Source organism: Arvicanthis niloticus, chromosome 9, assembly GCF_011762505.2.
Source record: "Arvicanthis niloticus isolate mArvNil1 chromosome 9, mArvNil1.pat.X, whole genome shotgun sequence".
NCBI classification, from domain to species: domain Eukaryota; kingdom Metazoa; phylum Chordata; class Mammalia; order Rodentia; family Muridae; genus Arvicanthis; species Arvicanthis niloticus.
In genome coordinates this window covers 31,941,821-31,956,155 of record NC_047666.1, presented here as the reverse complement: position 1 = coordinate 31,956,155, position 14,335 = coordinate 31,941,821, and the positions used below count along the sequence as shown (strand labels likewise).

Genomic DNA, 14,335 nt, shown 5'->3' with positions numbered 1-14,335 from the left:
AGGAGCTTATCCTTTTCCTTTTAGACAAATGTAGTTGTGACTGAAGCTTATTAGTGATGTATCTACATATATGCAGGCAAAACACTCACACATAGGGTCTGGACAGATGCTCTTCCAGAGGTCCTGAGTTCAATTCCCAGCAACCATATGGTAGCTCACAACCATCTGTAATGGGATCCAGTACCCTCTTCTGGTGTGTCTGTAGACAGCTACAGTGTACTCATAAATAAAGTGGCTCGGTGGGTAAGAGTGCGTGCTGCACAAACATGAAGATCCTAGCATCTGTGTAATAATCGAGGTGAGGTCATCTGTGCCTGAAACCCCAGAAGTGTGGGTTAAAATCCAAATTGCTGGAGCTTGCTAAGAGAACAGAAATACAGCAGGACACTCTTCCCCCAGCCTTCATGTGTATGCACAGGACATGCCTAGAATTATGTGACTAGAGGATTATGTGACCAAAGGAAAGAACACTTAAGTATTAAAAGAAATACTAGAAATAAAAGATTAACAAATGAAAAATACTCTAATGGACTATCAGTAGACAGTTCATCTTTGAAGTTGGGGAAGTCAGTTGAAAATTTTCTACTGAAAGGTAAAAAGCAAAATTTAAAGCAGGGTTGAAGAGCACAGTTTTAAAACATGTAAAATACATACCTATAGTCCCAGCACATTGGGATCTGCAGAGAGGACTATTAGGACAAGTCCAGCCTTGGCTACATGAGATTCTGTCTCAACAAAAAAATGAATGATACATTAGAAATTAAGAAGCTCAGAGAACACAAAGCAGGACAAATACTAAAATTACCCTCCATATCTCAGACTACATAAGTCACAAGTACAAAGGGAAAATCTTGAGAAGCCTGTAGAAAAATTAATTTCACCCATAAACAGTGATTAAAATTTACAGTATGTGGGACTGGAAAAATGGCTCAGCAGTTAGGTGCACTTGCTACTCTTGTAGAGGTCTGGGCGTTCAATTTTCCCTAGCTCTCACATAGCAGCTCATGACTCTCTTATCAATTTCAGGGGATCCGGCGCCCTCTTCCAGCCTCTGCGGGCACTGCGTGTATGCGGTGCAGACATAACACACAGGCAAAACACTAAAGTAAAAACAAAAGTACAGTGCAGATGACATGTTGGTTGTTGACTTGCCATATCCGTCACAACCACTCTTCACAATCCAAAGAGAAAGACCCCTCCTCTAAGCAGAGTCCTTTAGAGGAGACTCTGACGCGCCAGAGCAAGCCACTCTTTCCTCCTTTGCAAATCAGTTTTTCCTTTGAATCAATAGCGACTTCTCCGTCGAGCTCTTCATTTCAGAACTGGAGATCTTGGGAGAAGACACTTGGTTTCTGTGAGGGCAAAACGACCGGTTGACTCACAACGCGAAGGTGGCTGCGATCCCGGGCCAAAACTACGAGTCCCAGGCTGCCCCGCGGCCGCGCTGCCCGTCGGGAGGTGCCTCTCGAGATTCCCGGAGACCCGCTCCTCCGCGGCTTGAGGAGTTCCTGCCTTCGCCATGCCGATGAAGGGTCGCTTCCCTATCCGCCGTACGCTGCAGTACCTGGGTCGCGGGGAAGTGGTATTCAAGGACTCGGTGAAGGTCATGACCGTGAACTACAACACGCATGGGGAGCTGGGCGAAGGCGCCAGGTCAGTGTGGGGCACAGCCCGCGGGGTTCAATGAGAGAGAGAAGCTGAGGCAGTGGAGGCCATCCCGACTGATCCCGATAGAAACCCGAGCGCCACTCCACTCGGGGAATGGGCTGCGGCTGGAAGGCTGGCAGCTTGTGCGAGGCTGTGGCGCGGGAAACGCGTTGGGAGCGGAGTGGTAAGTTTCCGCACCTGTACACCGCATGGTTTGCTGCTGCTTAGAACACTTGACGAAAGAAAGGTTTCATTGACCCCTTTTATCATCTCTGAGCAAATCCTTGGACCCTTCAGAACTTACTGAACATTTATTGAGCATCCGAAACGCCGGGTCCAGTGCTGGGATTTCAAACAGTACGGGAGAAACATAACTGTAGTAGATAGGACTGGGTTTGTGGGACGGAGCAAAGAGAGAGAGAGAAAAGAGAATAATTCATGGTGGAGAGTGGTCCCTGTGGCAAAGGCCTTGACTTCAGGAGAGCCAGAAGCTGCCTCCTAACCATTTTCTCTGGTCATGTTGACCCCCAAGAACTAGGATTTGCTAGTCTGGGATCTGCTGGGGTGAAGGCTCTCTGGAAGACTGGGTATCAGTGGACTAGATGGTTCAGGCTCTACTCCCCTCTTGTCAGGAGTTTATGCTCTTAAGATGAAGCCCTTGGGACAAAAAGGCCTCTTCCTTAACTAGTTGTGTGACCTTGGGATCACACAAGTTCTTTCAACTTCTGATCGCATTTTTCTTAGGCGTAACACCACATCAGTGTCTGGGTGGTGGTGTGGGGGTGCTGGAGAATGAAGTGCCTGGCAGAGTGCAGTGGGTGCTGGGTGTTGACCGTGATGCCCATTTGATCTAGTAGATGCATCTGTATCCGGCTTGTTTGTACAAGGCTCTGTGCTTTGGGATGGGAAGGCAGAGACTTGCTGACACTAAGGTCTGCCTTCAAGCTTTTGGGTGGTGTGCTGTGGAGTCTTCAGAGCAGCGTTTCCTCTCCAGAAGCAGGACTTTCACCTTTTCAAGTTTTGTGTTGTTGTGATTACTTAAAGGTCTCTCTCCCTTCCATCACTCTCCATCTCTCTCTCTTGCCCCCTTCGTGTGTGTGTGTGTGTGTGTGTGTGTGTGTGTGTGTACATCAGCATTCAACCGAAGATCATGTTTCTAAGGAGCTGGCACACTTGTTTTCATTTTGAAATAGGATCTCTCTGCCTTGGCCTATGGATTCAGCTAGGCTGCCCAGTAAGCCTGGAGCCAGCAAGCAAGCGCCACCACACCTGGCCTTTTTATTACTTATTATTATTTTAGATTCATTCTCTCTCTCTCTCTCTCTCTCTCTCTCTCTCTCTCTCTCTCTCTCTCTCTTTCTCTCTTTCTCTCTCTCTGTGCGTGCGTGTGTGTTGTATGCCATGAAAGTTTATCATACCATATGTGTGCAGGTCTGGGTACTGGGAACTGAACTCAGGTCTTCTGGAAGAACAGTAAGAACTCTTAATTGCTGGACCATTTCTCCAGCCTCAAATAAAATCTTTTAAGTTTTAGTTGAGATAGGGTCTCACTGTGTGTCCTTAGCTGACCTGGAACTCCTATGTAAACCAGGCTAGCTTCCAGCTCACAAGAGATCTTCTTGCTTATCTCTGTTTCCTAACTACTCAGTTTAAAGATGTGTGTCACCACACCTGGCTTGCTTTGTAAAAATTTATATGTGAATTTTTTTTACCTCCATGTATGTATGTGCACCACATGGGTACCTGGTGTTCATAAAAGTCAGTAGAGCGAGTCAGATTGCCTAGAACTGGAGTTACAGATAGTTGTAAGCCACCATGTGGATGCTGGGAACTGAACCTGGGTCCTCTGCAAGAGTAACAAGTCCTCTTAACCACTGAACCATCTTTATAACCCCCTACTAGTTTTTTGTTTGTTTGTTTGTATATATGTTCTGGGGCTTGAACTTTGGTGGTCTTGCTTGTGCAGTAATCACCTTAGTGACTAGGCCATCTCACTGGCACTTTTTTTTTTTTTTGATTTTTTTAGACCCCACTGGAAGAGGAGTGTGATTCTCATGGCCTTTGCCACTGCCCATACCCACATCTGCATCCTGTTCAGCCTGTCTTCCCTAGAAGGTCACTTCTGAACAGTCAGAGAGAACATGAGTTCTCTGATAATTTAAACACTGCAAATACTCTTTTTTTAAAGGGGGAATGTGTGATTAATTTTCCTTCTTGGCTTTAACAGATCCTTGTATTTACTCGTGTTTAATCATCTCAGTTTTAGCATTTTGTTTAGTTGCAGATTCTGTCCCAGTTGTGGTAGTGTCTCAGGTGGTTTCAGGCAGGCTTTCCGTCGACTCAGTTTCATCCCTGAAATTATTTTAGATGCTTCAGTCGGGACTGGCGGTGTAGGAACCGCTCAGCATAATCACTGAGGTAAAGAGCTGGTCCTTGCCTTGGGTCATGTGACTAGAAATAGAAAGCCAAGCTCCTGTTCCATGGATCCAGAACCTTGTCAGTGGGTGTGGGGCAGATTGAACGGGAAGCAAGGATGCCTTTGAGTGAGGACATTTGAGGAGCCTTAAATAAGGAATTGCTCACAAGAGTGTGGACAGAAATGGGGAGAAGAAACCTTGAGTGAGGGAAAGCATGGGCCCCAGCCTGTGCTGGACAAGGGAGGGAAGGAATGTCTGTTGGAGCATGAGGACCAAGGGGTCTGGCCACAAGAGCCTTCATGCTGGACATGCCAGGCTGAGCCAGGAAAAGAAATAGATGCTCTTTACCTGTCACTGGTACTTCCCAATAGCCTTTTGAACCCACTATGAAGCCAGACAGCAAGGTAGTCCTTACAGCAGGTGGATTCAGGGTGGTGAGGGCTCAGAAAGCAGAGTCAGGATTGGTCTAGATTTGCTGTGTTGTAGACAGCCATGTATGCTTTATTGTTGTGGTTCTGAGATGGGATCCTGGGCCTTGTACAAGCTAGGAAGGCGCTCTGCTGTGGTGTATGCTGCAGTTGGCTCATCATTTATTTAGCCAGAGCTCTCCTGGTGCACCATGCTAAGCTGAGTACTCCAGCCTGAACCTCAGCATCTTTACCTTCTGTTCCACTTTGCTCATTCAGGTGCTGAGATATCTAAAAAGGGGGATGACATTAGTTTTAAAGCTAGCTTTAAAGCTTCTCGTCGTAAACTGACTGCCAGACAGGATAAGGCAGTTCACCCACTCTCCCATAGCCCAGAATCCATTTTTCCGAAGATATGTACTATGCTATTTTAGCAGAACTAGCACTTTGTAATGTTCAACAGATATTTTCTTATAGTTTGGCAAATGTCAGTGTTTACTTGTTTGAGCCTTCTGTAGCTCAGGCTGGCCTTGGATGCCGTCGTCCTGCCACAGGCACTGGAGTCTGGGATTATAGGTATGTCACCTCACCCACTCAGCAGATGTTGAATTTGGTTTTTGACATTTTTGCCATGTAAATATTTTAGTATATTCAAAATTATCTTCTTTCAGCCTTCTACGATTCAAGGTTTTCTTTCATGTCTGTAGTGTATCACTCCTAAACTATTGTCATTCCTTCTACACAGTGCTAAGGAGCCTTTCAGTAACATGTTTACTGCACATATGGAGACGGAACCCTGTTTGCACAGGACTCTGGACTTGGTGCTGAGGAACTCTGTGAGAAAGCATTGGTTTGTTTTCCTCAGTGACCAGTCATAAGTCTTGATACTTTCAGAAGTGCAAGTGTTGGGGACACACCAGTCTTCTATGCCTGTTTTACCTCACCTTTTTGGAGGCAGGTTCCTCTTACAGTCTTTGTCAAGTCCCAGACTTTACCCCATGGAAAAGGCATGCACAGAATTTCAGAGAGAAAACTCTTGTAGATTTACATAGGTTCATTTCTAGAAAGCTGTTACATGATGTGGTGGTTCGAACAAGAGTGCCCCCTCGTAGGCTCATATATTTGAGTGCTTAGACACCAAGGAGTGGCACTGTTGGAGGATTAGGATTAGGATTGGAGGAAATATGTTACTAAGTGTGGTCTTTGAGGTGTCAAAAGCTCATGCTAGGCCCGGTGCCTCTTGCTCTTTCTGCACCTTGCAGATGAGCTGTCAGCTCTCAGCCACTTCAGCACTGTGCCTGTCTGCCTGTCACCAGCTCCACGGCATGATGATAATGGAATAACTCTCTGAACCGTAAACAAGTCCCTAATTAAATGCTTTATTTCTATAAAAAATTCCTTAGTCATGGTGTCTCCTCACATCAATAGAACAGTTAACTAAAACAGAAGTAGGTACCAAGGACTGGAAATATTGCCTGACCATGATGTTTGTTGAACGAATATGGGAGACTGGAACTTTGGACTAGAAATGCATTCAAACACTTCAGTGAGGCATACTGAGCCATCCTAGCAGGAACATGGAAGACAGTGGTAACGAGGCTGTGTGGATTGTAGGGGCCCAGCTAAAGAGAGTTCAGAGGAAGAAAAACATTAGCAGCTGCCCTAGAGACCGTTGTGATATTTTGGCAAAGAATGTGGCTGCTTTTTTGCCCTTGTCCAAAAGATCTTCCAGAAGCTAACTTGAAGTGGTTTGGATTGATGGCATCGGCAGAGATTTCAAGACAGCATAGTATTGACTCTGTTGTGTGGTTATACAGATCTACAATGAAAAGGAACAGGAAGAGAAATACAAATTGCACAACTTGAGGAGAAAAGGAGCACCAGGAAATGTAATGATGGAGCCAAATCCTGTGCTCAAGGAGGTAAAAAGTTTAAAGAAAGGCCTGATGGTAAATGGAATAAATAGTGGTAAATAAGCCTGGTGGATTTCTTCTGCTTAGAAACCATTAACCAGTTAAGAGTTAGGCAGTGCAAGTCTTGAGGGGGCAAGTTTCAGTCTAAGCAAGTAAAACTTGACAGCTTCAGCCACCTGGTTCTAGATTTAGTCAAGGATACAGGACGGGGTTATGGAACCTTCCCCATAGCTAAGGAAAGCATGCTCTAAGGAAAGCATGCTCTAAGGAACACATGCTCTAAGGAACACATGCTCTAAGGAAAGCATACTGAGGCATTTGGGAGGACACTTCCTGCATGGAGTTTCTTTCTTTTCTTTTTTTTCTTTTCTTTTTTTTTTTTTTTTTTTTTTTTTTTTTTTTTTTTTGGTTTTTCAAGACAGGGTTTCTCTGTGTAGCCCTGGCTGTCCTGGAACTCATTCTGTAGACCAGGCTGGCCTCGAACTCAGAAATCCACCTGCCTCTGCCTCCCAAATGCTGGGATTAAAGGCGTGCGCCACCACTGCCTGGCCTGCATGGAGTTTCTGAGAGCCCATTGTATGAAGCTCTAAAGGTAGAGCCTAGATGACATTGTAGACCCCAAATATTGGAGATGCCAGAGTTGAGGGATACCTACCAAGGAGAGCTGCCAACAGGGTGTGGAACCAGCATAAGAGACAGAAGTAAGTTGCAGTCAACAAAGCTGCAGTTGGAGATCTGGAGTTTTTTGACATCAAACATGGAGACATACATGGGTTCATTTCTTGCCTTTTGCAGGAAATTCGTGTTTTTCAACATCCCTCAGATCCAGTATAAGAATCCTTGGGTGCAGATCATGCTGTTTAAGAACATGACACCATCGCCCTTCCTGCGGTTCTATCTAGGTGAGTGAAGCATGGAAGGACCGTCTGTACCTTTCTAGCTGTAAGCAGCTGTGGCCTGAGCTTCCCTTGCCAGTTACCCAGTGACTGCTGAGATCTAGACCCAGCTCTGTCACCTGTCTTTCTTGAGCTCATCTCTAGTTGTCCTCTATCCTATGGGGGCCAGTTTACCCACATTCCTTTGTTGCTTTGGGCTGCTGTGTCTTCACTCTGCTTGTGAGCTTACAGAATGAAAAGAGATCCTTTGCTGGAGGTGTATGTCCATAGCTCAGTGGTAAAGTGCACTTCACTGCAAAACTCCCAAACCAAATATAAAGGGCCTGGATTTGACCCTCAGGTACCTAGTACCCCCTTAGTGCTGACCACAGTCTTTTTTTTTTTGCTCCCACCATGTCTTGTGGGTGCTCTACTTGCTTGTTCTGATGCTAGGCACTAGCATTCCTGGTTTATGGATAGTAAGTAGAAAGTGCCACAGAAAGCACACTGTGTGTGCTGTACATATGGAATGACACTGAGGGTTAGCGTGGGGCCAGGTGCTGGGCAGTCAGGAGTCCATGGGCAAAAAGCTCTGCTTTATGTGTATGTAGTGGGGATGGGGGTGTTATGTGTATGAGACAGACAGAAGACACAGGAAAGAAACAAGATGGTCAACAAAGTCCTGTGGTGAAGGAAGGCCATCATAGGATTTTGTGTTCTTAGGGCCTCTGTGTGCTTGCTAGGCAAGTATTACAGCTTGGAGGCACAGCTAGCCCTGGACATGTGATGAAGCCATTGCATGGCATAGAACAGGTCTATAGTGAGAACCAAGATACTTCCCTTTGGCATTTAGTCCCTTTCTTCAGGGACAGTAGGTTAGGACTTTTTGAGATGGGATTGTGTGGTCCTGGCTGGCCTCAAACTTGTCTTCCTGGCTGACCCTCTAAAATGCTGGGATTTGATATGGCCACTGTATGCCTTGCCTCTGAATTTCATGTAAACAAGAATCTCTTGAGAAAATTCCTTTTTAATTTCTGGATGGTAGAGTCAGAGGGAGAAAGGACCTGTCCCCTGGTTGGGAGCTGGGTGGTTATCTGGGATTTGGAGCTGCCCTTAAAACTCTGCACATGACATAGCAAAGCCATTTGCTTGTGCGGGTAGTCCCTCTGCCAGTCCTGTACCCTATAGGAAAGGCCGATTATACCACAGGACTGTATCTTGGCTCCTGGGAACCATAGTCCAATGCAAGGAAGGCTGGGAGGAGCCTGGTATAATTTCTTTTGCAAAAAACCTTTTTTTTTTTTTTTTAACATTAGTTTTAATAATTAAGGTTCTGTAGTGGGCATGAACAGATAACAGAAGGGGTGCATGGGGTGACCACATCTAAACATGTTCTTCCTGTGTGACAACAGAGTAGAGGGTGTAACCTGACCAGAAAGCAAGCTGGTGACTTATCTCTCCCTGTCACATAGTTATTACTGCCATCCTTGGGACCCACCCACCTTCATGACCTCAGCCAATCCTAGTCACCTTTTAGAAGTCCTACCTGCAGGTGCCCTCAGGAATTTTCAGTGTAACTTTTGAGGTCATCTTCAGTTTAGTGCATCTGCAAAGTTACCTTTCACTTTGAGCAGCATCTTTTAGGAGCCGGTGTGGACTGTCTTACATTCTGTGTGCTCAGTGTTCGGGGGAACAGTTCTGTGTGAGACAGTGAGTATATGGTAACTTTCAAGTCTGTGGCCTTTTAATTCCCAGCCTTTATGTGAGGGGCTTGACAAAGTCTTACTTTGTATCAATTCTCGGTCATCCACCTTTTTCTGGTTTAGTAGGTTTGTGGCCTATCTGTGATGCCTTTGCTTACCCCAAAGCCCCTCTCATTTTTCCTTAAAGGAGTATAATTACATTTTATGCTCCTGTGATACTTTAGATTTTTAAGTTTATGTTATGTGGGTTTGCTTGCTTGAATTTATGTGTATCAGATGCATGCAGGAGCCAGCAAAGGCAAGATCTTCTAAAAACTCTGGTTGCAGGTGTTTTTGAGTTGCCATGTGGATGCTGGCGATCAAAGCCAGGTCCTCTACAAGAGTGTTAAGTGCTGAGCCATCTTCCCAGCCTGAGATATGTTTATTAAAATGCATATAATTTTTGTGTGCTGGCACAAGTGCCTGTGTGCACATATGGAGGCCAGAAGGGGGTTTTGGATGTCTTCCTCTATCACTCTGCCTATTCCTTTAAGATAGGGGCTTTCCACGAACAGGGCACTTGTGTTTTTAGCTAGGCTGGAAGCCAAGCCCCAGCAATCCTCATTTCCACCCCTGCTTGGAACTAGGATTAAAGGTGTGTCATGATCCTCTTATTTTATGGGTGCTGGGATCTTAACTTTGGTCCTTATGATTGTGCAGCAAACATTCCTAACCACAGGGTCTCTACTCCACTCTGTCTGATACACTTTTTGAGTTCTTTCCTATGTACTAAAGGCAGGGTTGAAATTGAGTTTTGTTTTCTGCATTGAGGATATCCAGCTGTTGAACACACATGCTGTACTTTCCCTCATTGGATTTTTTTAGTATCATTGTCCAAAATCAGTGATCATGATGGAGAACAATGTGTTCTCCCTGTGCAGTGGTGAAGGACTCAAGTATTTATACCTGATTCAATCTAGTAAACCAGTAAATTTCCAAAAGAGGTAACTTTCAAAGCATTGAAGTGATAGTAACTGGGTGGTTTTGTATTATTAAAACCACTGAGTTGTTTTGGTTAAAATGTCAACTGTATGCTTTTTAAAAGTTATTTTATGTGTATGAGTGTTTCACCTATGTATGTATGTGTACCACATGTATGTCCAGTACCCGGGGGTGGGAGGTCAGAAGAGGGCATTGGATTTCATGGAACTGGAGTTACAGATGGTTGTTTGCTATCATATTGGTGCTGGAAAGAAAGCACCCTTAACAGCTGAGTGATCTCACCAGACCCTAATTGTGTATTTTACCATACATAAAAGCTACTTTATTACATAATTTCTGATGTTGATCTTTGTATCATAGCTTTATATTGAAAAAATATAAATTGGGTGCCAACTTTATCCCCCTCCTCAAGTTTAGTCCTTTGCTGGTTTTTTTGTTTGCTCGTTTGTTTTGATCCAGGGACTAGCCTAAATTTGTGGTTCTCCTGCATTGGCCTGTTGAGTGTTGGAATTATATATATATATATACTTGAAGGTATCTGCTAGGTTCTAGAAAAAAGGCTGGCTGTGGTTTTGTCATATTAATTATAAACCATCTTTGTAGTACTGAAGATGCTTTTAGTATTTTGAACATTTCATTTTCTTGTGGTTTGGTGGTAGTTGGTTTTTGTATTTACATTTGACATCATTTCTCGTAATTTTATTGATTGCTTAAGATATTTTACTTACAGACACATCATCTGCAAACAAAGCATGACACTCCTTCCCTAATCTCGGCAAACTGCCTTTTGTCTCAGTTCACTGGTCTAGGCAGTAGTAGTGTTGTGCACCTCCACAAACATCGTCTGAGCTTGAGTTACCAGCCTCTTATGAGGGCCTTCTGTTGTCTGCTCTTACAAGTTTTAGCCACTGTAATACTGTATTTTCTTAATTAGTAATATTACTTTTTTAATGTGTGTCATTAGCTGTTGTATTTTTAAACTTTTGTTTTGTATTTTTAAATTTTTAAAGTGGCACACTATCTCAAACATTTACTCAGATATCTTTCAGAGTTGTGAATTCATAAATATTCTGATGAAAATCCTTAATCAGATATATGTGCATTCAAAGTATTTTCTTCCACTTTTTGGCTTACAGTGTTTCCTACAACAGAAAGTAAGGAATTTTAAAGTCAAGTTACTGACTTTTTTAATGATCACACTTTAAATATTATGCCTGAAACAATTTGCTCCTTGGTAAGAGCATTAAGCTTTTCTCTTGTAGTGTTTTTGTTGTTTTTGGTTTTGTTTAGCCATGCTGGGGCTGCACTCATTGCCTCCATGTGCAGGGCCAGCACTGTCTGATGAGCTGTATTCTTCTGTACATTTTATAAAACATTTTAGCTAGAGTGTGTGTATTATAAATGTCTATGTATAAAGGACTTGGCACTTGGAGACAGTAAACAACTCCACAGATTTATTATTCTGTCCTCCACATACACACAGTAGAAGCTTAATGTCATTGGTCCACTTAAATTTTTTCCTAATGTTTATTTGCACGTGAGTAGCCAGTTCCAGTGTTAAAAAACAAAACAAAACAAAACAAAACAAAAAAAAAACTTAAGTTCAAATTTTCTCACCATCTTTGCTGAAAACAGTTGTCCATAAATAGAAGAGTTTGTTTTTGGTTCTGTCCCATTTGGTGGTATGTTTGCTATTGAGCATGTCTCTCATGGTTATAGGTAGCTATAGGTTACAGTTGCCTCTAATTCCAGCTCCTTGGGAGGTGGGGGGGGGGGGGGGTCCTCACACTCTCTTCTGGATTCTTCAGGTACCTAACACTTTTGTGCACCGATGCACATATATACATAATCTAAAAATTTTTTTTAAAAATATTGACTTCTACTACTAAAAGCAAGTTGGAGAGCACGATGGTCTTGACTTGTCAATCATCCTACCTTACAAGGCCACAGGTATGTGTCACATCTTGGCAGTCCCAGCCTTTTGAGGCTGAGAAGTATGCCTGAGTCCTCAGCTCTCCTGCCCCTGTGCCTCTTGTTTGCAGATTCTGGGGAGCAAGTCCTGGTAGACGTGGAGACGAAGAGTAATAAGGAGATCATGGAGCACATAAAGAAAATCTTGGGCAAGAAAGAGTGAGTTGCTGGGTTGACCTGACAGGAGCAAAGCTCAGCCCCCAAAAGTGTGAAAGTGAAGGGAACATATAGGCAGGGTATGGAGAGGGAAGGTTCTCTAGTCCCAGTTAGTAACAAGACATGGGGCAGTAGGATCAGTTCAGGCCTGGTCTTTCAGCAGACGTGAGCTGAAGTCACCGAATCTCTTGCCCACTTCCTTGCTGTGACAGTGAACAAGGGTTACACCTGTTTTGACATGCATGCAGCTAAAGGGAAGCTTAGACTCTGTTCCCAATTTCTTTTCTGCTCCTTCAATGAGGAAGGACATGAAGCCAAGAAAGTCTCTCAGGACACAGGCTCCTTCACCCCATCCCTGTGGGATGCTCCAGTGGTCTGCTTCTCAGTGCCTTTCCCTGAGCCCCTGGTCATGCTTTGCTACTCTGTGTGTTCCTTGACAGGGAGACCCTCAGGGAGGAGGAGCTGGAGAAGCAGCAGCGCTTTCATCCAGGCAACTTTGGCCCCCGGAAGTACTGCCTGCGGGAGTGCATGTGCGAAGTAGAAGGTCAGGTGCCCTGCCCTGGCCTGGTGCCCTTACCCAAGGAAATGACAGGGAAGTACAAAGCTGCTCTGAAAGCCAGTACTTAGGTCTAACTAAGCAAAGTCATCTGGGATGGACTGGTGGCATCTGACTGGTGGAGATGGATTACACTGGTACCATAAATGATGGAACTCTGCAATGGAAAGGCCAGCTTGCACATCCATTTAAAGGACATGGGATGAAGGCCGGGTTGCCAGCTGCTGAATAGATGTCAATAAAAGATTTAGTCTTCCTATACATAGTAAGTCTGATTTTGCTTGAACAGAGACCATCTGTATCAGAAGGCTTGGGATGAGAGGGTGCAAGGCAGTTTGTCAGTAACTGTCTCAGTCCTGTAACTGGACATGGTTCCTTCATTAATCTTCTACCAGTTTCTACTGGAAGGTCTTGAGGGCTACTGCTACTGGTGAGCCAAATGTAATTGGGAGAGTGGATGTTCTTAACAGTCCAAAGCAAACATGTGGGCAGTGTACTGAAGCCTACAATTCTTGCTTCCTGAGAGAGAGAAGGTTCTCCAGTCCCAGTTAGTAATAAAGACCTTGGGCAGTAGGGTCACTTCAGGTCTTTGTGCTCAGCAGACGTGAGCTGAAGGTACCGAATCTCTTCTCCACTTTGATGTGAGGCCCATGTGGGTGGAGGAGTGCCAGTGGCATTGTGTTAACTGTAGCAGGGATTTTTCTGGCTTTGAGAGTGAAGATGCCACCTGGGTGGTAATTTTGACTCTCATTTCTTGCTTACTAGGTGAGAGAGAGAGACTGACTTCTGGATGCCTTTCGAGTTATTTTTCCCAGTTATCAGTATCATTTTAGCTATGTAGATTCCATCCTTTAGTGGACAGCAGAACCTTCCAGGGTCACTTAATGTTTACCACAGACTCTTTGGCTGGCATTTGGCCATATAGGTATGAATTTATGAGGCAAAATAAAGCAGTGGTTGTTAAAAAATGCCCAAGGCCCTTTAGATGCAACAGAACAGGGCAGTTGCCCTCCCCTACACATACGCAGGTCATTCTCATTCTCCTGACCCCAGCGCAAGGGCCTCAGGAAGGCAGTGCAAATGGGAGTCCTTATATTCTATTATCTACTTCTGGTTCTGATTTGTGATTTTGGAGCAGACCAGGTAGGGGTTGCAGTGGAATGGGTGCTTGTAACTATTTAATGTATAAGGGGTAGGAGTGCCTGAATAGAATTTGGTACAGCCAGCCCCCCCCCCCCCCAAGGTAATTCTTTGAGTTTCTGTTCCCACAGTATCTTTACTGGCTGGTACCAGTGAATAGACTACTTCCTTCCATGCCAGATGTGGCCGGGGCCCCAATCTTAAGCATGGACCTTGAAAAAAAGAATAAAGCCCAGGCCCCAAGGGGACAAATTCTTGAGCTTCACTTTGGCCCTGACTCTAGTTCCTGCCAAAGCTGTGGCAACGCTACAGGGGCAACCTGTGGGCAACTGATAACTTGTACAGAGTCACTCTTACTGATGGCCTGGAGCAGTGACAGGTTTTACACACATGAAATTGACCACACAAGGAACTGAGTTGACATGATGATCCTCTGAAGTGACAGTTTTCACACTGAGGTGCTACTGGCAACTGTGAGCTCTGTGAGGACTTTATTCAGGCCTCTGAACCCTCAACTGTAAAGTGTAAAAGAAATTAAGCAGTTTCATTCAACTACTGAATCTGAGGAC

General features: G+C 44.5%; 1 protein-coding gene across 1 annotated transcript; it reads left to right on the top strand.

The window, feature by feature from the left end:
• Positions 1 to 1,452: 1,452 nt before the first annotated feature.
• Positions 1,453 to 12,887, top strand: Mrps25 (mitochondrial ribosomal protein S25). Its single transcript, XM_034512393.2, has 4 exons — positions 1,453 to 1,653; positions 7,180 to 7,286; positions 11,986 to 12,073; positions 12,511 to 12,887. Exons 1-4 carry the CDS (start codon positions 1,520 to 1,522, stop codon positions 12,695 to 12,697), a joined length of 516 nt encoding a protein of 171 aa, XP_034368284.1. The 5' UTR covers positions 1,453 to 1,519; the 3' UTR covers positions 12,698 to 12,887.
• Positions 12,888 to 14,335: the final 1,448 nt, after the last annotated feature.

What these genes read in the sequence shown, in the direction of transcription:
- Mrps25 (XM_034512393.2), top strand. Translation starts at nt 1,520, where the DNA reads ATGCCGATGAAGGGTCGCTTCCCTATCCGCCGTACGCTGCAGTACCTG. An exon ending in CTTCCTGCGGTTCTATCTAG is followed by an intron (nt 7,287 to 11,985) that starts GTGAGTGAAGCA and finishes TCTTGTTTGCAG; the next exon opens with ATTCTGGGGAGCAAGTCCTG. An exon ending in AAAATCTTGGGCAAGAAAGA is followed by an intron (nt 12,074 to 12,510) that starts GTGAGTTGCTGG and finishes GTTCCTTGACAG; the next exon opens with GGAGACCCTCAGGGAGGAGG.